The sequence below is a fragment of the Mesoplodon densirostris genome, chromosome 10 (genome assembly GCF_025265405.1).
Source record: "Mesoplodon densirostris isolate mMesDen1 chromosome 10, mMesDen1 primary haplotype, whole genome shotgun sequence".
Lineage (NCBI taxonomy): Eukaryota > Metazoa > Chordata > Mammalia > Artiodactyla > Ziphiidae > Mesoplodon > Mesoplodon densirostris.
This window is the reverse complement of record NC_082670.1, coordinates 2,002,484-2,025,699: the sequence shown is the minus strand read 5'-3', so window position 1 is coordinate 2,025,699 and position 23,216 is coordinate 2,002,484. Positions and strand designations below refer to the sequence as shown.

At 49.1% G+C, this 23,216-nt stretch overlaps 1 protein-coding gene across 2 annotated transcripts in view; it reads left to right on the top strand.

Annotated features, from left to right (window-relative positions):
- Positions 1–23,216, top strand: part of GMDS (GDP-mannose 4,6-dehydratase) — a 499,210-nt gene that overhangs the window by 305,565 nt on the left and 170,429 nt on the right. The window contains exon 8 of one of the 2 annotated variants that reach the window (XM_060110790.1): positions 70–343. The exons of the other annotated variant lie outside the window; for it this stretch is intronic. Coding sequence (XP_059966773.1) covers positions 70–273 — 204 coding nt within the window. The 3' untranslated portion in view covers positions 274–343. Of the gene's footprint in view, positions 1–69; positions 344–23,216 lie in introns of those variants that run through there. 2 annotated transcript variants of the gene reach the window in all.

Here is a 23,216-nt window from a genome sequence, read left to right as displayed (position 1 = left end):
GCCTGGCACAGGGCCACTTATTTCTCATCTTCCTTTTCTTTCTTTTTCCTGGTTGTCTCTGTGCTTTAGAAAAAGTCACCCTTAGCAGGAAAGTATGACCAGGGGAAGAGGCCGAGCAGTGGACGTGGGACGTCGACATGCCTCCTGTCCAGTAGATGCGTGAAGAAAACACAGGCGAACCTTTCAGGCCCCCAGGAGGGGGTCTGTGCGCAAGGCCTGCCTCCTGCGGGTCTCCCCCGGGGGTGGGGGGGCGGCCTGCGGGGCTCCGGGTAACTAACCAGCAGTCCCGACCTCGCCACCCCTGCTGTCCGGCACCCTGGGAGCAGCCCCCCGGCTTCGGCCCCGGTAGCGCAACACCAGCTGGGGTGTCAACCACAGGCGTCCCAGACGTGACCACGGCCCCCTGGGGGAGAACCCCCCCGCCAGTGGATGAAAACCACTGTTGTATAAGGATGGATGCTGTCGGAGGAGAGAAGGTGGTCCTGAGTCTTACTGTCTTTTGGTTTTGACAACGACAAAATCTGAGTTTTGAAAACTGAAATCCCAATTCAGCATGTGGTCTCTTTGCCCTTGATTTCGGTAAAATGAAGCCACCGAGGTGCCTGTCGTCGCTCGAGGCCATGCCCCCCACCACAGACGGGACTCACCTTTCCCCGAGGCCTCTTGCCCCATGTCTGTGTAGGAGAAATTGGTGTGCGTTCAAAGTATGACTTTTTGAACACGTACATTTTCCCGTTTTACAGAACCAAATAGTTTCTGCTAACAAATTTTACCTGGGTGTGAATTTTTACAACTGAGATATTAGTCCTTGAAAAGAGATTTTTATAATGGAAATGCTGACACAGCCTCAGCTGTCCTGCCCCCCAGGGCATCATGATGTTATTCCACTCTTGACCGTGTCTGTGTTCTGGAAACAGTGGTGGCATTGTCTGCCTCTGAACGGTGCTAGAGGCTGGGGTGGGGCAGGGGAGTGGGGGGGTTTGGCACTGGTGTGGGAGTGGAGGAAATAAAACACAAAATACACCTTACGTGCATGACTCATTCATTCGACTCAGGGGATTTCTAAAATGAATAACTCGGTCTGATCCACGAAGGATTTGCGTGTTTCACCACCCACAGTAAATGGTTACCTCTCCCAGGCCATCTTAACCGAGCCTTGAACTGCTGGACTGATGGCCCAATAACGAGTGTTCTCTTTAGTTAACTCATCACTTCACATGTTGATGTCGTGGCAGCCTCCTGCTCTGTGGCAGATCTGGACAGCTTGTCCAGCCCCATGTCCATGGCTGTCCGCGTGTGCACACACACGTCCTGTTATCTCCCGCGTAGCCTTGAGACAACCTTTTACAGAAAGACCCGATGCTTTGTGCTCCGTGTGGCGGTGTTGCATGTCTCGGGCCGTTTTCAGGAGTTTCCTGTGTGCACTTGGTGAGGAGGAAAGAAAGGAAATGGAAGAGACTCTGCCACGGCCCCCCTGCATTTCCCCTCTTCCAACAAGGACAGAAGTGAGGACACTGTCTAAGTGGTGAGCAGACCTGCCTCCTTCCGCCGCCCCCAGGAACAGAAAAGTAGTCGATACTTGTTATTCTTTTTCGCTAACACATATATATGGAATCTAAGAAAAAAAAAAAAAAGGTTCTGAAGAACCTAGGGGCAGGACAGGAGCAAAGACACAGATGTAGAGAATGGACTTGAGGACATGGGGAGGGGGAAGGATATGCTGGGACAAAGTGAGAGAGTGGTATGGACACATATCCACTACCAAATGTAAAATAGATAGCTAGTGGGAAGCAGCCGCATAGCACAGGGAGATCAGCTCGGTGCTTTGTGACCACCACCTAGAGGGGTGGGATAGGGAGAGTGGGAGGGAGGGAGACGCAAGAGGGAAGAGATATGGGGACATATGTATATGTATAACTGATTCACTGTGTTATAAAGCAGAAACTAACACACCATTGTAAAGCAATTATACTCCAATAAAGATGTTTAAAAAAAAAAAAAAAGAAAAGTAGTCGAGGGTTGTTAGCAATGGAAGTCCAGAGGAAAAAGTGAGAATGAGAAAGATAAGTGCAAAATCATCAAAGCGTGAATTACGAGGAAAAGCATCCTTTCAGGAAGGGTCAGGCTTGTGGAAGATAAATAGTGAAACGCTGCTGTGTAGCACAAAGCAGCAGATGTATCTCTGCATCTAGAACGGACATCTTGACTTCATTTCTGAGTCAACTCATTAGGCAAAATCTTTCCTTGTTAAAGAAAATGTACTTGGAAGATTTGACCCTAAGGAAGCACCAGCAAGTCGAACCTGTTGTTTGACTTTCAGTTCTGGGCACACCCCCTGCACGCGTCGTCCCTGCCTTCATCCCAGGGCGAGCAGATGCCCTGAGTCTTCATCAGCTGCTGCCACTGCGACCCAGTGGTTGGAGGGACAATCATGGGAGAGCATCGGTCACTGGGGCCACGGAAGAGCAGTGGTCCCAGGGGCCCCGCGTGGTACAGGCAGGGGCCCTGCACGGCCTCCTTCCTGTCTGCTGCCCGTGGGGCCAGGACCCAGTGTGGTGGTCAATTTCAGACACACACGGGCGGGGACCGCGCACGCGTGTGGCCACTGCTCGGCGGTGTCTGCCAGTGGCCTGCCACTTTCTTCTCATTTGAAAGAGTGCATCTCTGCAAATAAAAGGTGCTTGTTCTGAATAAGAAACGGAAGAGGGGTGTCAGATTGGGAGATGCTCGCATTACAGCCAGTCCAGTCACCTCGGATTTTCATTAGAGCATTTATTTCATGTTCTGTGGGTAGTTCTCCAGTCCAGCTTTTCTTGTTTTTCATTATTATTTTTTTAAATGTGGTGTTTAGTAGTATGAACACCAGGTGAGGGAAAGCTCCTGGTGGCTTAGTGTTGGTGATCACTTCCTTACTGGTTTGCCTGGATCACCGCCCCAAAAAAGCCTTTCCCATTAGGTGCCTGTATCCTGCCGCACGGCTGTGTGTTTTCAGACAGTTGAAATTGCACAGGCAAGAAGTGCATTCCTGCCCTGAAGCTCCTAACTTTAACAAAGTCTGTTATTTCCAGTGAACCCCTTTAATGTGAGTATACTATTATATCATTGCTCACCAAATGCACTTAAATATTTAAGTGACATCAGCAAATACCTAGAACTGATTTCCTTCTGCAATAAAACATATACATTTTCTCAGCCTTGTAAGTCTCCACATTAATAATAACTAAAAGGTTAGAAGACAGTCTTACAGCTGGTCCCTCAGCTCTCCCCTCTTGCTTGGAACAAGCACATGCATTCTGAATATCTTAACTGAGCTGTCTTAGGTTCCATCCTTCTTCTCCTCCTTTTTAAATCCGATGTGTAAGAAAGAGCGTCTGATTGATGGGCATCCCTTCCCACAGCCCTTCCGGTAAATCTCCGAGCTCTTAACCGCATACCGCCGGCCTGATAGAGCGTTTGCTGTTGTCTATAGTCTGTTATCCTTGGGGTTGGCTTTCCGTGTAATAAAGCACTAAAAAATCTCATTGAGTAGGATCAACTTGGGTGTCCTGCGGTTTGCATGGCAGCTGTTCTGCCTGATTCCCACAGCAGAGGAGGGAATTAGGGGGAGCAGCACAGAGAACAAAAGTTAGGGGGCTGCCAGCTGAGTAAGCCCCCCTCCCGTGAACAGGTTGGGGGACTAGCAATATTTCTGAAGGGTGGGCGGTGACACTTAAGTGAGGTTGGCCTTAGGAAGCAGTCACAGGTCTGGATCCAATAATCTCTCATTGGCCGCGTCTGGAATAGATCTCGGGGTAAATTAAGTGAACTCTTACCCTGCTGTGTGCTCTGTACTTATTAGCCTCCCAGCCCCTAGTTTGACCCTGTTCCCTTTTTAAATTAATGCATCTCCAATTCCCTAATCTAGACATTTTTTTTTAATCTCATGTTTCTTTGTTTCCACCCAATTTGAGGAAATAGCTGAGGAGTTTTCAACTGTTTACCCAGAGGCAAAATTAACAGGTGCATTCAGGGTTATTGGGAGCCGGCCCACCCCGCGGAGGCCAGCCCGGTTGCAGTTCCGATAAACAGGCCGACGTTGTCAGTTCATTGAAAACCGACCAGGCAACAGGCGTAGCTCAGGGCCCTGGGTGAGGCTTCACTGCGTCCCTGTGGAGGGGCCTCCACGCCCGTGTCCACAGCAAGGACTTTCTCGGGAACAGAACTTGGGTGACAGAAACCGAATCAGAACCAGAAAGGGCCCCATTTTTAACACAGTCTGGGAATGTATTTACATCCGAGAGCAGCCTGGCACGAGGAAGAAACTGTTCAGAGGTTTTTTGCCATCTGTTTGCTGCCAGTTTGTGCCTTTATTTGGAGCAGAAGGCCCAGGAGCCTGCGTGTGTGCGAATGGGGAGAGTTAGGAAGAAATAGGATGTGTCTGGCGTCCTCTATAGGAACATAAGGACCGTTTACAGGGAAACAAATGGAAGTTTACATCATGTGTCTTCAGATACAAAAGCTGTTTAAAGCCTATAACTTCCTTATTGTGAAAAGCAAACTTCATATTTTGCAAAGAACACCTACTTTTTCTGAGCCATTCTGGCTCCATGAAAAGGATTTTGAAAAGTTCTTTGTTAGGGAGAAGGGATCGCAAAACTCGGCCGTCATAGTTCCGACAGTGTTGCTGTTTTAGGGGCCACAGAGAAGAGCATCCACTGAAGGGCTGGCTTTGGGCGCAACAGGGTCCTTCTTACCATTTAGTCTTTTTAGAGTGAGGAGGTTATAACAAAGATTTAAGAAAGTCAAATTCAGGGAAAAGCTGCAGCCACAGCAACTCTAGGATTTGTTTTTTCAGTGACAAAACTATCTCACTCCATGGCAGCTGAGGACATTTACTGTGTGTTCACAAGTTACAAATCAGAAGGCTTCACGTTTCGCGCTTATTCACAAGTCAACAAGCACTTTTGCATCTGGCAAGGAAAGGAAACGACAGCATCATGTGTGTCTTCACCTGCGTCGTCTGCTTCAGGGAAGGTGGTCAGACACGTCAGGCCCCTCGCTGTGCATGTAGCCTGTGGGTGCCTGAATGCGGAGCCTTTGCTCTGTATGCTTCCAGTGTTCGTATCCCTTTATGAACACCTGTTACCAGATTTCCCCCGAAATGTAGCATTTTCCCAGATACTCTGTAAAGAGGTATTCAGCAGGTGGCACAGCCTCCAGTGCTGGCATGAGTGCCTTACACGTCATAGCCGCTCACCAAGTGCTTGCTTTACAATTAATCTAATCAGCGAGTGACTAAATCACGGGAAGAAAGAAACATATTTGGGACCTGCGCTCACAGGTCTAGGCCAGTGGCTCTCGGGCGGTGGTGACTGTGCCCCCCGCAGGGGACATGTCACAATGTCTGGGGACAGTCTGGATTGTTGTGGCTGGGCACAGTACTCCCAGCACCTGGGGGATGGAGCACCATAGTGCTCAGGACAGCCCCCCACTGGGGACTCTCCAGCCCGGAGGGTTGATGCTCTGCCCGCCTTGCCCGGTGACTCCTTGGCTCCCGGCCCCGCGGCCACGTGCACTCTCAGTCCACATTTTTGTCTCCAGTGCAGCCCTCTCCCTGCTCCCGGCCCAGTACAGCCTGCCTTGTAGACGTCCCCTCCCTGGTGTCTCAGAGGCTGGCCCAAGCACAGCCTTCCAGAGGGAACTCGCTGTCTTTCCTCCTCTGGTAGGCACACGGCTGGCACTCGGGAAAGAAAGCACGTTAAGTGACCCAAGGCAGAAAGTAGCAAATGTCAAGTGCTTCTGCTTTGAGGGCAGGGAGGACCTGGACTTGGGTGGGTAGCTCAGGGGCCCCCGGATGTTTCATGGGGAAGGTGCTGCTGGCGCTGGGCACCGAAAGCTTCGTTGCATCTGGAGGCCTGGGATTCTGGGTGGAGGGGACGCAGGCACAGGTCCAGAGGCTGGGAGCAGGACTGTGACCGGGGGACATGTGCTGGGATGCCTGCTTCAGGGAAGATGGATTGGTGCCGGATCGTGGAGAATCCAAAGGCAAAGCTGAGGAATCTGCGCTTCGTTCCATAGGCAGTGGGGAGCCGGGTGGATTGGAAGGGCTGGGATTTGAGGTGGATTTCAGGCAGAGGAAGCAACAGCAGTGCCGGGTCCTCCTGCCTCCTTCACTTCGCGTCCTCCAAGTGTCCCTTTCAATGTCCCGTCCCCAGAACCCTCCCCCAGCTCCCAACGCCCGGCTCGATGCCCTGGCCGTGGACTCCCCCAGTACCCTGGACTTCGCTGCCGTGTGTCTTGTGCACTTCCCTCTGCCCACAGGGCTTAGCTCCCCTTCGACTGCAAACTCTCGAGTCAGGGGCCATGTCTGTCTTGCTGTCTGTGAAGACTCAGAGCAGCACAAATCAGAACTTCAGCCCCGGCTGACAGAGATGCTGCCCGGGCAGATATGTGCACTCTACCAACTGATTAACATCGGGGCAGAGGGGAATGAATCCAGCCGACTCCAGGGCTGTAAGCCCTCCCTCCGGGGGCGTATGATGCTGTAATGGGCCAGAAACATGGGTTGATGCACATCCAGCAGAGGGAAAGCTGGGATCAGAGCGCTGGTTAGTCTAGGGTGGAGAGATTGCTCAGGCCTGGGAGATGGGGCCGAGAACCAGGGGTGCGTCTGGACCTAGATGTGAGAGCCATGTGCACGTGTGGACTTCAACCACAAGACAGCCCGGACAGGCGTCTCTGTTTCAGTCTCTCGCGCTGGCTGGGGGGCGTGTCCTGCTGCTGCTCTCATCCTTCTAGCCGTCTTCTAGACTTCTTTGGAACATTTGCCCCTCTTGAATGAAAGGCACCCAGTGATGCATATTAAACACATCCGAAGAGTCAGGAGGGATGTCAGCTGCTTTTCTTCCCCAAGAGTCTTTTCCGCCGTAATCACTTCTTTTGCCAGACTCTCCGCCTTCTCGGGTCACAGCAAGGTCTGCAACCTCCTAAAACATAGAGGTGGTAAACACTGAATTCAGAGACCTGTCCAGACGCTCCCCTGGGCTGCGCTCCACAGCTGGGCCACCTCGGCTCTGGTCACCTCTGCAGCTTTCACCTCCTGCTCTGCCTGGCCCGAGTTCTCCAGCATACAGATGACAAGTTTAAGAATTCAGTGCAGGACATCGAGGTTTGTAATTCAGGATGTCAGGAGGTGTGAGACAGCCCTCCTGCTCTGTGCCCCGTGCCTTCCAGACGCTGTTTCTCCTCCCAGACTCAGTTTTCCCATCTTTCCTACTCTCTCTGGAGAGAAACTTCATTATTATTATTATTATTTTAATTATGGTTCACTTTATGTTGGAGTAGTTGTGTTTCCTTTTCTTGGTTTTGAGAATTTGAGAGATAAAAAGCCATTAGAAGCCGTGGTTTCTAGGACGCTCCTTCCCCTCCCCTCTTCATATTATCAAGGGGGCCCGGGGAGCGCCTTCCCGGGCTCACCCGGCAGGCCTGGGCTTCACGCCTGCCTGCTGTGCGTCCTGCACGAATATCCTGTGAGGACTTAGAAGGGTGCCCTGTGAATAGACGAGCATCGTCAAGAGCCACTGGAGAAGGTCTCACTTAGAATATCCACTCAATATCTGTGAGCAGTGAAGTGGCTGGCTAATAAATAAGGTTATGGACTGGTGTATCATTCTGCTCTAATCAATGTGCCTTTTCTGGGAGAGCTGTGTTTATATGTGTACATGTGCTGTGTGTGTATGTGTGTGCATCTGTGTTTGTCATCAAGAAGTGCTGCAGAGAGATTCTTGACATACTTTTCTTCCACTAAAAGCATAAATACAATCTGAATGTGGGATAGTAAACTGTGAATATGAAATTTATCACGCTTTCTGCCATTAACTCAGTCTGTGACCTTATATAAGCCACTTACTTTATTTTATTTATTTATTTTTTTTGCGGTACGTGGGCCTCTCACTGTTGTGGCCTCTCCCGTGGTGGAGCACAGGCTCTGGACGCGCAGGCTCAGTGGCCATGGCTCACGGGCCCAGCCGCTCTGCGGCATGTGGGATCTTCCCGGACCGGGGCACGAACGCATGTCCCCTGCATCGGCAGGCGGATCTCAACCACTGCGCCACCAGGGAAGCCACTTACTTTATTTTTAATACAGGCGCACCTCAGAGATATTGCAAGCTCGGTTCCAGACCTCTGCAATAAAGCAAACATCGCAATAAAGCAAGTCACACGACTATTTTGGTTTCTCAGGACATGTAAAGTTTACACTACACTGTAGTCTATTACATGTGCATTGACATTACATCCAAAAAATGTACATACCTTAATTAAAGCATACTTTATTGCTAAAAAATGCTAACCATTATCCGACAATGCAGGGTTGCCACGGACCTTCAATTTGTAAAAAACACAGTATCTGTGAACTGCAGTAAAGCCAGGCATGGTGAAACGAGGTCTGTCTGTGAGGTACAGCGAGGTCATCGGAGTCAGATGGTGGCTCTGACAGGTGACCCCGTCTCAGAGGTAAAATGCCGCGCGATGTGAAAACTGTTTGTCTGCCATCATTTCAAGTGTTCCCACTTGTCATCGATAACCAGAGTGACATTTCGTACTCAGTTGGAACATGAGGAAGATACTAGGAAAATGTGATTTAAGCATGTTGAGGGTTAGCAGCATTTACTGACTAGGACAATGCAGCCCAAAGTTCTCTTCTCAGGCCCACTTTCCGTTCTGTTTAAATAGGCCACTTAATTTAATCATCATCAATTCATATTAAGAAATGTTACCTTAAGATTACAAATAACAATAATTCTGTTATTAATTCTTGTACTTGCATGAAATTATCTAAGAGAGAAGTTAGCCTGCTTATTAAAAAAAGTATGTGTTTGGTCTTCAGCCAAAAGTTATTTTGAAATGTACTTTCGTGTAGTAATGCTACTAAAATTTGCTGGATAGATACAGTTTGGGAAGCTTGTACATTCATTGTCTTTGCCATAATTGCCAACCAAAATATTCTAAACAAAACAAACAAAAAAATGCTGCTGAAATCTGATTTTTTCAGTTCCCTCCAGGAAAAATAAATAAATAAATAAAAGAAGGTGTAGGTCGTTCTGTTTCTTGGTGCAAAGTTTTGAAAGATTTCCTCTGATAATGAAGATTATCTGTCAGTGATTTGGGGAAATTTAAACTAAACATTAAAAAAATATGCCAAGTACTTTTGAGTTTAAAATTCAAGGTAAATGCAAAAAGTGTGATATGGCAAGAATTTTATGTTGAATCCGGAAGTGGGCAGAAACCTTTTGGGGTGGTCTTCTGTAGCGTGAAGTGTCTTAAGGCCCACAGTGGAGCGCACACCAGATGCACCGTCCGGCCTTCAGTACCGCCACCTCGGCCTCTGGCTAGAGAACAAATCGTTCTGCTGGGAGTTGGTGGTGGGTTTTTTTCTTCTGGCCTTTTATGTTGGCCACACACCACACGTGGAGACATATAAGGTTTAGAGAGGAACTTGCATGCGGACCCCAGCTCTGGGCCCGCCAGCGGTGGCCTCGCTGCCCAGCCTTGGTGGGTGTCCCTGCAGCCACGGTCCCTGCTGAGATCGCCTTGACGGTGAGAGTGAGGACGCTGCTGCATGAGCGAGTCTGGACAGGAAGCTGGCATTGCCGCCAGCCAGCGCCTCAGACGGTTGTGACCCTGGTGCCCCGTCCCACCCACTGTCTTCAGGGGGCCCGTGGGAGGCCCGTGCTTGCTGGCTTCACAGCCTGGTCCTGCGACGGAAGGTCCTGGTCATTGCGATTTTCACCATACGTTGATGTGGGCTCTCTGCTTCTAACCCAGGAGTCGGGAGGCCCAGGAGGGCCGGTGTTCATCTCCTCTGCCCCATGGGGCCATGGCCTGCCCAGGGCATGAAGGGACCTGCCTGCCCGAGGCCACAGCCCCTGCCGCTCGGAGGGCCGCCCACCTGGGTGTGGGCGGTGGTGCTGTCACGTGGGCGTGTGGCTCGTAGTCACGCCGCCCATGGCTACCACCCAGGCAGAGCCCAGCCGTGCAGAGAGCCTGGGTACTTTCTTACGACAAATACACAATCTGAGCCTCTGTCTCAAGGCAGCCTTGGAAGGCGAGGACCACCAGGCAGCTTATGTCCTTCCTCCCTCCCCCGTCCCCAAATTAGGGTATTTTTATCTTCAAGTAACAGAAAATTTGAATCAGATTGGCCTTAACTATAAAAAAATATGTTGTCGCAGATGACCTGACGTCCAGAGGTGGGCGGGCTTCACCCGGCTGCTCCAGTGGCGTCCAGGGCCCAGCTGCCCCTCTCTGCTGTCCCCATGTCCACACGCCCCCCCAGGCCGGTCCCCGAGAGGCTGTAGACCAGCTGCCAAGAGCAGTCAGGCTGCTTCTCCTCCATCAGGAAAAAAGCAGTGACGCCCACAGCTTTCCTGGAGGTCCCACGGGTAGAGCCACAGGCCGGCCCCTCCTGGACCCCTTGCTGGTCTGGCGAGGGGACAGCTCTGACTGTCCCAGACGAGTGCTGTGGTTGGTCAGCTTCCCTGAGCCTCAAGGGTGCGGTGACCACTCAGTGTGTACCGGGCTTCGCTCAGGAGGAGAGCAGGTAGGAAATCACACCATGGAAGACTTCCTGGAGGAGGGGACCTTTGTGCTGAGTCCTGAAAAAAAAAAGTAGAGTTAGAAGTTACAGAGGAGATTTCAAGTAGAGGGAGTGGCCTGTACAGAAAGTTCTGAAGTCTGAAACAGCAGGATCTCGTGGAGGGAACCCAACGTGCGTGAGCGCAGAGTGTGAGAGTCATGGGGTGGCCCCAGGAGGAGGGCGTGGTGTCACGGCCACTCGGAACTTCAGGGGTGTCCCGACCAGACATGAGGAAGGCTCTGGACCAGGACCGCGTGGGGAGGATGGGGAGGAAGTGACCTTAGAGGATCCTTTGGAGGTAGGGCTGCAGGGCTTCCTGGACAGTGGGGAATGAGGAGAGAGCAGACGGGGCAAGTCCTGGGCCCTCCAGCCTCTGGACCCTGCGTCAGCGTCGCTCCTCACAATGTGTGTCTCTCTCTCACACACACACACACACATTTCTGTGGCAGTGACATTGCAACGAAAGCAGTGACGTGTGTGCAAAATACTAAGTTTTCATTTGTTCTCTTCCTCGTTCTAATATTAACAGCTTCCCCCTTCCCAATTTTCCAAAATATTTTAAATGAACAATTGTACTTGTTTGAGGATGCAAAAAAGTGACTCTTTTAAAAAAGATTTGGTGACTTCTAATAAGCCATGACATGGGTCTTCAGAAGGAATCATTCATTTCAAAAGCCTCAGTTGTGTGGGTATCAGCTCCTTGTGAATTGTTGGGTTCCACGTACATGTCATTTTGCAGGCGTGTTGGGAAGGAAACCTCCGATTTTCCAGTGTCCTGTTTCTTACCAGTGACTGAAATATGCTTCGTCATCCTCCTCCCTGCATGAAGTTCACCTTTGAACTAAGAGCAGACTGAAGACAAGGCGTGCCCTGAGGGGTGGGGGGTGTTCTGAGGCTGGGCTGGCGGAGCGGGGCCACTCTCCCGTGCTCCCTGAGGGTGGATGAGCGCTCAAGACTTAACCGGCCTTCTTTTCCTACTTAGGATCTGCTTGCATCGCTGAAACTTTAGTTAACCAAGCCTGGGAAAAATTCCAGAGAATTGAAAAGGTAGAGCTTGTTCAGTGTCTGCCGTCGTCCGCGCGTGGCCTCGGGGAGATGCGGAGCCGCATGTCGCTTAAATCCCAGGCCCCGTGTTTATGTTAGTGTGGGCGATGAGTTCTGTGGGCCCTGATCCTGCAGCAGTGAGCCCCCCCCCACCCACGGAGGTGGCTGCCCGGCCGTGAGCACCAGCGTGTCACCGAGGCATCCCCCGCCCTGAGGACCGCACACTAGCCCATGCCTGGTCCGCTCCCAGCCCGCCGTGGGCTGGCCGCTGCAGCGCTGGTGGTCTCCACGCAGAGCCCCCTGTGGAGGTGGCCCAGACGTTGGTTTCTGAAAGTGGCCAGAACCCAGTGTCCGGCGCTAACTTAGACTCAGCATGCGGGGCCCCCCAAGCTGCGCCCACTCCTCTCGCTCGGTGGGGCATGGGGTTGGGGGCTCGCACCTTGTGCCCCTGCTTTTCCGGCTCTGACTCTCACTCCCAGCAGCATTCTTTCTGCTGAACACTTGCACAAACCTTGCTGGCATCTCTGGTCGGCATGCTTGCCTGCATGAAGCTGCTGTTGTGTGTTTACTGCCCAGTCAGGAGGGAATTGAGAACATACTATGAGCTGGGTTCGGCCGGGGCAGGGAGAGCCGGCGACCTCGTCCTTCCTGCGGGGCCTGCCTGTCTGCGCCTTCCGGCGGCGAGGTCTTGAGATGTCACAGTAGAAGAGCATCCGTCTGTCTTATAACACTTGGTGTTGCCCGCTGAGGGCCTTTTCTTACCCGGTCTTTGGGATTAACCTGTGTTTCTAAAATCCTAGCATCTGAAGCGCGCTTGTTTTGTGTATGGGATGCTGCGGGCGTGTCACAGGAGGGCAGGGAAAGCGCGGGGCCCCTGCCGCACAGGGCCTCCATCCAGGCGGCTGCTGCCCCGGAAACTTGGGAGGGGTTTAAAACACACACTTCCCACATCATGCCTCCGTAATGTTGATTTCAAACAAACGAACAAACGGAAGCGGTTCCCAGAGTATTCCCTTCCTGACTGTGAGCTAAAGGTGAATGGTTCTCAAACATTCTCACCCAGGCTCGGGGCCCAGGGCGGCCCCCGGCCCCTCAGCCTGCTGCCCGCTGGTCCCAGTTGTGGTGGGACTGGTAGCGGGAGCCCATCCCGCTCTTCTGTGGGAAGCTTCTAGCAGGAGTGCTTTCCGCCGTGCCTGGCAGGGCTCGTGGTGGAGCAGCAGGGTTTTGTTTCCAGTTTCAGGGTGAAATCACAACATCATTTGGAACAGCACATCCGACTTGGAATTGACTGGAGTGGGCAGGATGATGGATCTGAGATATACTTGAAGGGATAATTGTACACAACCAGTTTAAAAGCTGGTAAATATTTAAGGGTCAGGGGTTAAATGTCAAAGCCACAGCGCTTGGGCTCAGCTCCATAAAGTATCAAGAATGACTGCTAATTAAATCCAGGGTGTATTTCACCAAAGGGAAATAAATTTGACAGCTAACAACCAATACTGGATTACCACCTTACAGAGGTTAGGGACCATGCTAGTAATTGCAGATGGTTTACAGTTTCTAACCCAGCAGTCATCAGAGGATGCTCGCTTACAGTTACAGATCGCTGCGTGAAACACAGTCTTGTGAGCCAGAAGTGTTACCAAAAGGCATATCCGTCTGGGTCCCCGACTCACGTTTTGTTTAAAAACGAATGCCCTGTGGCTGCTGCAGAGCAAATCCCTAAAACAAATGTAGTGAGAGAACACGCTCGCTATTTCTTCCTGAGCTGAAATTTTTTTTCTGCGATTAATAGTTACCAGCGAGTGTCACGGCCAACTATGAAATGAGATGACTTTGATTTACAAACCAGGACGGCAAATTGAGAGCAGAAAAACGTCAGCTAGGGTGTAATGGTCCCTCTCCTGGTCACACACTTGTGGTACTTAGATGATACGATATGTTACCTGAGTTCAGCACTCTTCGATGGGCAGGTTATTTGGACGCTGTGTTAGATGCCTCAGCTCAGGAAAAAGCTGTTTACCTTGAGGTGAGACAAGCCGTATGAACACTAAGCAAACAGAGTGATTGCAATATTTTAATAGCTTTGTTTACATGCAGATCTTGAGATTATTTCCGCCTTAGGTGATTTATAGGCTATATTAAGTAAATCACACTTGGACTGCTACTCCGAGGGACAATGAGTCACAGAATATGGCCACTTCCCTTTCTCCTTTCAAAAGGGAGCTCAAGGGAAGGAAGAGGCATCCCTCCACTCCCCACGCTCATCTTAATGCTACTCAAGAAATCCTCCCATTTAGCTGTTTTCGATATTGACTGACATTCATATGTCTGTTTAGAGTAAAATTGTCTAACCCAAAATTTCACAGAGATAAATTTATGTAGAAAAAAATAGCCAAAACCATTATAGCAAACCTCATTAGTATTAATGCTCCAGCTTCTGCAGGCTGAACTAATTACTCCCTAGTCTTTATGTGAGGTATTGGTTAAATCAATTAAGTCGTTAGGAGTAATTTCAATAATGCTAGTGTTTGAGAGAACTACATCGCAAACAGGATTCGCCTTAATTAGACTTTTAAATTCAGAGCCCTATCTCAGTCTGGAGCCAAGTTCTCTATTTTGACTCTCTCTGTGTTCACTTAGTTGTAAAGGGAAATTTTTTAATATGTCTGGCTCGAAGTAATTAGTTTGCAAATCTGTAATGTGAGACGGACGTTGTGGGAGCCGAGTTCGGGAAGGAAAGCAGAGCCCCTCCCTTTTCATTTTATTAGCTTTTCCTGTATCTGGAGGCTTCCTGCAAGGATGGAGCATTCCTGTGAGTTCAGCTCGTGGGAGGTTTGCCCCAATAGCATCAAATGCCTCCAGACAGGTACCTGCTGCTGACCTTCGGGTACCTTTGCCCTTTAAAACACAGCAGTGCTTTCCTTTGTGGGGTCTCCTCCTCCCTTCTCCTCCGCCCTGGGGGCTGCTCCCCAGGCGCCCTCCACGCAGGCTTCCTCTCAGCGCTGGACCCGGGCAGGAGATCCTGTCCAGACCTGTGGGAAAGCGCCCAGAGCCCGCTCTTCCCACCGTCCGTCCCACCCGCTGGGGAAGGAACTCCCGGCAGGCAGGAAGGTCTCATTAGCCTAAAAGAACATCCCGCCTTCCTTCCCCTCTTCGGCTCCTGCAGCCGTAAAGCCAGGAGGGTATTGCTCACACTTGAGATATGAAGCTCTTTCTTTGGAGAATCATAATTGCCCTGCTCCCACAGAGAATTTTCCTGCGAACTTCCTTTACCAGGCGACGATTCATCCTAACGCGTTCCTGCTCATAGAAAGTTCAGGCTTTAGGAGCGGGGTGACCAGCACACCGGTCAGCACTCCTAATAACAGATCAGGAAGCCAGATGATCGTCACATCGTGTTGGAATTTGAATCCTCAATATAATGCAGTTGGCTTAGGTTTTAACATTCTTCAGAGATTGCATTTGTCACATTTTATGGTAACTTACTCTGTGTTATGAAGAAATGGCTGCGTCCCCCCGCCACCTTGGGAAAGAGCAATCCCTCTTCACCCACCCCCTGCCCTTGTGTAAGTGCAGAAAAATCAGTACAATTGTTAAGGACAATTGTAGTAAACATTTAATAATCTGTGCTTTCTCAGGTTTTATCTTATCATCTGAACATGTGGTGAGCCCAGATAGGTTAAGTGTCTTTTTTCCCTAAGGTGCAGTATTCTACACTTTTGGATGCAATTTAAATTTTATTTGTAAAGCCTTGGGTGACACATTTGAACATTCTGAAAATTAAACCTTGTATGAACATAACTGCAAGGGTTAGGGGAAATTGAACAAGCGAAATATAAAGACTTGCACTTCCTGTAGATGAAGTTTTAGCCTTTTCCCAAACTTTCTCTATTGTAAACTTAAAACAAAGTCTTATCAGCAAGCAACATAGAGTAGCAGCTGGATATCATTAAAGCCCTCCGTCTAAGCTATTCTTCTTCATTACCTTTTTCCTGACAAGCCTCGCTCTGCACAGAAATGTAACTTTGTCATGAGATTTATGTAATTCAGGTGTCCTCTCTGCTGAATGAGCCCTTGGCTGCAGAAGAAAGGGATTTGCAAGCATCCATAGAATTTTATAAGAAGAGGCAGAATTTGACAGAATTCTCAAGGAGACCTCTGTACTGACCACTTTTACCAATCTCCCTTTTATAGGTTCTTTTCATATTAAGGGTATTTTCCTGAAAACTGAAATAGTAAGTTTTATTTTACTAACGCAGGCCATTAGCTACTTCATCATAAAATACCCAGCAGCGCTCTTCAAATGCTTTCAGATCAGTGAAACAAACTGTCTTTACTCAGTAGCATCATAGAAAATACTGACAGACATCTAACGATAAATGCAAATTGGAAGTAGCAATGCAGATGCCCCTCTGAGTTTAGTGAAACAGTGTAACCGTTGTTAAGTTGTGGAGTTGTGGTTACTTACACTCATCGATCTGTGAGCCTTCAGTCTGGTCTCTGCTGGATTTCATATGTCAGAATCTGAGCCCAGGGTTAGGCATTTTTCTTTCAGTGATATGACAGAACCACTGGGAAAAGAGACGTGTATCTGTTAGAGGTGATAAGACACTAGGGAATCAAGAAATATGTACAAAAAAATAAAGCAAATGAAAAAAAATCCCTAGTGACCCTCTGGAACATTAAATTGAGAGTTATTTTTTACTCTTACCAAATTGGAATCTTTAAGAAGTGTTGTGTCTTCCCTGGCAGTCCAGTGAATAAGACTCGGTGCTTCCAGTACAGGGGGCACAGGTTTGATCCCTGGTCAGGGAACTAAGATTCCACATGCCATACAGCGTGGCCAAAAAAAAAAAGAAAAAAAAAAGGGAATTGTAATCAAGAAGCACCTGCTACGTGTAATTTTATTCATGGCTTAATACAATTAATAATTCCGTTAATATTTATGCCCATTTACCTGCACTTACTATTTGAATTAGAAATACAGAAAGTCTAAGAACTTATCAAGTAGTTGATTCATCAAACCTAAAAAGACATAAATGTAATTTAGCGATTTAAATGTGAACACTACTCAGATGATGATTATTTCATAGGAACATATCTCCTTTGATTTCACCTTTGTTTCACGTAATTTTCTGTAAAGCAGGGTAAAGATTCCCAGAGTTTGACATAACAACCCCACACTGCCTCCCCCAGAGAACGCAACCGTAATTCCCCTCCGCAGTTTCCCTCTGCCGCTGCTCTGGACTCAGACCGGCCTGTCCCCGTGTGCTGTCCACCAGGCTGGCTCCATGCGTCCTGTCCCCAGGGAGACCCTTCCCTGCCAGTCTCCCCGACCCGGCACCAGTTCTGGGCTCTGCCTGCCCACCCCTGGGTCACCTCCTTCTCTCTCCTCCTGGTCAGTAGGCCGTCCTTCTGCCAGAGGCCAGGAAGGGCTCTGTCCTCCCCCGGCCCCGCCCGGGGCATCATCTCTGGGGCGCTGACGTGTGTGGTCTCGTTCACCCTTCTTAGCCGTCCCGTGAAGCAGGAGGAAGACCTCTCCGTGTACGCAAAGAAACAGGCTCGGAGCAGCTGCCCCAGGCCATGCAGTCAGTGACAGAGTCTACATGGGAACACAGATATTTCTGGCTAAAACACCTGCTATCTTAAATAATTTAAAAAGTTTTTTTACTGACTTACCTAGAAACATCTAAACTCACGCAACTGCTATTTTGACACCTGGGCATATACTGCTTTATGCCCTTTCTGAGCTGTCTCTGTGGCTTGTCTCAGTAACGGCATTATAAGCCCCTAAGGCACACTGGTGATGTTGGGGTTTTTTTTTTTTTTTTTTTTTTTTGCGGTATGCGGGCCTCTCACTGCTGTGGCCTCTCCCATTGCGGAGCACAGGCTCAGTGGCCACGGCTCACGGGCCCAGCCGCTCCGCAGCATGTGGGATCTTCCCAGACCGAGGCACGAACCCGTGTCCCCTGCGTCGGCAGGCGGACTCTCAACCACTGCGCCACCAGGGAAGCCCTCTGGTGATGTTTTAAAATCGCCTCCTCGCACCCTCACCCCCCCTCCACTTGATACCTAGGGGATACCAAGGGCTAGACATACACTAGTAGATGTTCAGTAAATGCGTGCTGAAAATATAAAAATTAAAAATAGAGTACAGCATTGTTGACAATAGATAGACGACAGACATTGATTTTGGATCAAACTCAAGGACCAAAAGATGACTCAAGTGATCCACTATACCTAGTTAGAGCCGTAGAAAAGAATCAAGACAAGATTTTAAAATCCAAAAACAATTGTCTTTTAAGGAGCAGGCATGTGGGGAAGCCTAGGCCCATCCATAGAGAACTAATTAATACCTAACTTTAAACAGTTAAACGAATTACGATAAATCTACAATGTGGTTGGCTTGCAGCTGTAGCAAAGAGCAATAACGTTCTCCATGAAGTGGAAACACCTCTTAAGATGTGTTCAGATGAAGGAGCAAGGTCAGAGCAGCGTGCACAGTGTAGTCTTGGCTAGGCAGGTGAGGGCAGGAGAAAGTCCCCATGGCTGCCCGCTTGGGGGAGGTGGGGACGGCGTGGGAGGGTCAGGACTGGGCGAGGGCAGCTCAGGATACGCCTTGTTAAGCCTGAGATCCTCACCGTAGGAATGCGGTATCTGCCAAAAATAAATGAGTCACTCTGGGATTACTGCGGATGAGACAGCTTAACAGGAAGTTGCCTTTCAGTCATTCTCTGTAGGGGCAGTGGGATCTTGTATTCCAATTACAAGCGTATTAAAAACCGAATGCAGGCCAGTGTTTAAACCAAATCTCCCAAAAGCCCTGTGCATAAAGGGTTTGTTGTGTTTTAGTGTTTTAACGAAAGAGGGAGTCGCTGACTCTCCACACAGATGTCACGCTCCAGGAAAAGATGGGTTCCAACTGGGCCACGGGCAGGGGACAGATGGTGGTGCCCTGGACACCCACCGCTCGGGGCAGTGTGGCACCCTGGGTCCTGGCCCTTCTGCTGATGGAAATTAGTGTCTTGAAATCACCCAACTTTTTTCCACGAATGCAGACATTTTAAATGGACTCTCTTTTCGGTTTTTAAGCCCTTTAAACCTTAGGTTTAAATGTTTTTAAACCTTCAGTGGACCCCTAATGAAACCTTTTTCAGTATCTTTCTTTTTCTTGCTACTTGATGCAATTAGGGGGCAGCTGGTTTCATTTCAAAGCATGCCAAACATTTTAACCTGCAAATCAGTAACTTTTCCCTTTTCAACTTTAACTACTTGATTTTAAAATATTAACCCTTAATAATGTCTTTATATTTGTAATAAATTTTCTCTGAAACCTAAGCCCGGCCTGATGCTCCCATCGTGCGTGTATGCACAGGTCTCTGTTTTCTGACCAGCAGGATTACTGGGATTCTGCAGGAATGGACACAGAATGACTTGAAGGAGAGCATATTTCCCATGTGGATGTTGACTAGGAATACAGAAAAGCTAACCAACTACCTCTTAATTCACTTTGTTTATTTAATGAGCAACTTGGGCTCGTGCTAACTTCTGCCTCCATAAATGACCTTTTACTCTTGAATAATGAAGAGTCTTCAGCCCAATGCCCTTCCATCTGAAAACTGTAAACAACCTTGGTTACAGTTTTCTCCTTTTGCTGCCAGAACGAGGTCATCCAAAATATGTGTGGGGTGTAAAGTTTGTTTTCCGCCCAGATTTGTCATGAGCCTAAACATTTCTCTCTCAAGTAATTTACTGTTTAATTACATTGTGTTATGTTCCCTCAGGAAGGGGAGGAGAGGGAGAGGAAGAAAACTCGAAAAACAAGTGGTTTCAGTGTGGCCTTCAGGATGCAGGTTTCACCTTATAAAGTCCCTATGATGGCATCCCCCTCTCACTGTGCCGTGAAGCGGGGTTCTCTGGTGCTCGTCGTGTTGTATCCTGACACCCCCGAGATGAGCTTTCCTTGCGAGGGCGGAGGAGGCCTGATGCCTGCAGTGGGATCCGGGGTCTCCCCTTCTCTGGGGTCGCTGACACGTGCAGTTTGGGCCGGGAAGCCCGGAGGGAGGCGACCCTGGGCCGACTGCCCCATTGATTAATGTGCCCGAAGGTCCCTGCCACCCCTGCCCCTTAGGGCGCCAGCTGCAGAGAAGGGGGCCTCCGCGGGCTGCACTGCGGCTGAGCTGGACAGAGGGCCAGCGGGACGGCAGTTTTCCATCCTTTGTGTGGGTGATCAGAGGCCCAGGGCCGACAGTGCTTCACTCGGGGCTGCTGGTCTCCAGGAGCCCAAGACTTCCTTCCTCCAGTGTCCGAGCATCCTGCGGGTGAACGTGGGACTTGGAAGTGGCCGCAGGGGCCCAGCTCAGCAATGCACCGCGGGCTTCACACGGCCACACCTGCTTCGACCCGCATTCAAGTAAATGCAGCTTAAAGGGAGAAATGAAAAGTGAACGTTGCCTTAGAGGGCTTCGTAAGTGCCCTTTCTCAGGGCAGAGCCCCTTTGTTAGTCTTCTTACTGGATGTTCACAGTCAAGCTGACGTCTGCGTGGCCGGCGGGCTTTAAGGGCCACCTGCCTTCCTTTCCCACCCCCAATGTCTCCATCCCCTGCAGCCAGTGAGTCCTGGCAGGTGGTGCTGGTCTTCTGTGCGGACAGCCTTGGTAGCATTTGCATGTCCTCCAGGACAAAAAGGTCATCACTTCAACCCTAGGGGCAAACTGCTGCAAATAAAAAGTACCTTCTAAAGAGTTTCTCTGTTATGCACCCAGGCTTCACTCAGCTCCAGCAAAACCATGTCACACGTTAGTTTTCACAAATTTATTACATTTCTGAAAGTGGAGTGAACACGTGGGCTTGTTTCTACCGCCACCTTAGGCCCCATTAGAAAGATAGTAAAAGGAGGAAAGATTTACATACTTGTAACAGCAAAAGGAAGAGCAGATGAGGGGTTTTACCTGATTTCGGAATACAGACCAGACCGAGAACCAAGTGGAGAAGAGACTGTGGTTTAAACAGCACTGCTGGACTCTGACCTGCGTGTGAATCCTCTGAGCTCTGTCCTGCACCTGCTCTCAGGTGGGGCTGAGAGTCTGCATTTCTGACCAGGTTCACAGGTGACACAGACGCTGCTGATCTGAGGACCACAGGTTGAGGATCAAGGGCCTCGAAGAACATGGGGAGAGCCTGTCTGCCCAGCAAGCCGGGAGAATCTCTGCGGTAGAGTTGACACGTGTCTCAGACACTGACGGGCCTGGGGCTTAACTAAGGGTCCATATATGCAACGCCTGGACGTGCCTGCTTGTACCCTGTAAAATCAGAACACTTTTCTCTGCAGGACCTGAACAAGCTCTCTGGGTAGAACCAGCATAGCTGAGGTAGTCTGGGTTCCCTAAACCTTATTTCTGGTCTTTGGGGATGCTCAGTATAATAGCTGATTCCCCTCGAAGCAAAGTTCACCAGTCAGTAGGCCCAGCTTCATTTACAGACCTAACTTTTGGCTTTCCCCTTTGTTCATTTCTACTTAGTATCCACAGAGACTCAGGAAGACACCACCTTCGCAAAATGAGACTTGAATCTACAGAAAAAGCAACAATCAGAGGACAAGAGAGAGTGCTTGGATATTAAAAATATAATTGCTAAAATAATTTTTTCAATAAAAGGTGGGTAGAGAAAACAAACTATTCCAGGGTATAATACAAAAAGATGAAGAAACAGAAAATATGGGAAAACAAGCAAAAGGCCTAAGGGATAATTCTGGGAGGTCCAATTTCCGACCAAAAGTCAATAGAGAAAAATTCCCAGAACTTTAAGAGAGCCTTTGGGTTGAGAGGCCCATAGAAGGATGATCAGGAAGAAGGACTGTCACACACACTCATCGTTGTCAGGTTCCCGAAGACCAAGGATAAAGAGAAGATCTAAGATGCTTCTAGAGAAATAAATACAGGACACCCACAACCTAACGAGAATCAGACTCACATTGGATGTCCTGTCAGCAACAGTGGGCACTGAAGCAGAGATGAGCAAGACCTTCAAAACTCTGAGGACAGTTCTTCCTAATCAAGGTTTTCTTACCCAGACACGGTGTCAATCATTAGTAAGACTAAGGTCCATTCTGAGACATCCCTCTCCTGCAACTCCTGCGAGATGAGAGAGAGCCCCAGAGAGAAACTGTGATTCAGTAAGTGGTGGACCCAACACAGGCATCCAGTGGAGAGAGGCCTGGTCTTAGCCGTGACCAGTACAGACGAGAACAGACTCAGTCAGTTGTAAGAAGAATCCTTCAAACGACAGATAAAAGGAGTAAGACGACGGAGGCTATAAGGGTTATCACTTTCTAAATAAAACCTGTTGGAAAAACAGAAAGCTGAGATAGCCGTGGTCCAAATATGTACCAGACTAAAAGAGAATTCACTTTTTAAAACTTTTCATTTGAGACAATTTTAAACATATAACATTAGGCAGTATGACGTAAGTACCCCTCAGCCAGCCGCCGCCGTTTATCAAGTTGGGCTCCATCTTGTTTAATCTATACTCTGACCCACTGCTCCCAGCCTGTCTTATTCTTAAGCAAACTCCAGGCATGATACTCCCTTTTGCTTTAATGCTAGCAGGGTTCGTCTTGAGAGGCTCAGACCTCATGTGCCGCCCTGGAGACTTAGCGGAGGAAGTGTACTCAGGGCACACCCCTGGCTCTGCACAGAGCACCGCTGTCCGCACGGCTGTTACGATGCAAGCTGGATGTTTGGCTGCCAGTGTTTAGGGTGACGCTGTGACAAACCACGGGTGACATCTGTGAGGGTGGAACGGGAACAGATGTTCTTGCCTTGATGGTGAGAACTCACAGGTGCGAGTGGACAGGAGAGCATGGCGTCTGTCATTAGATGTGCTGAAAGCAATGCTCACCTGCACTGGAGGTTTTGGTCCCCATCTCTCCTACCCGAGACCTTGGTGTTTTGTACTCATCTGGAAAAAAGAAAAAAAGCTTAGTTATTTGTATCATTACGTTGGTTTCACTAAAATGTTTTTAATTTTGCTACAGATCCCTGACTCACTTGCAGCTGTTTTCATTATACTGGAGGCTGTCAGTCATTTGGGCCCTTTATTCACCTGGTCGTTGTGATGTGGGGTCCTGTATAGATCTCTAAAGGCATCTCAGGAAGGGCACCCCTACAGGCAAGGTTAGGGGGCATCTGCTTCCTCCTGGGCTCAAGAGACTGTATCTGGGTGTGCAGATGGCCCCAAATATACTCAGGTTTGGGTTTTTAATCATTTGTAAACTTTAGTGGTATGAATGGTAACCAATTTCTTGTGGGTCGTCTAAGACTAACTGCATCCCACTGGAGATATGTAACTCCTTGGTCGAAAGTGGTCCGTCTGAGGGGTACCTCATTATTACACAGCTGCGCCAAAGGCTGGACCAAGGCGGTGAATTAATACTTTATCCTCTTTTAAGATACACATTCAAATGGTACATGGAGATTCCTGGGCTACTACCATGAGGTCCACATAACTAAAAATTGATGTGTCATTACTAATTAGAACATGAGAATATCCTTCCA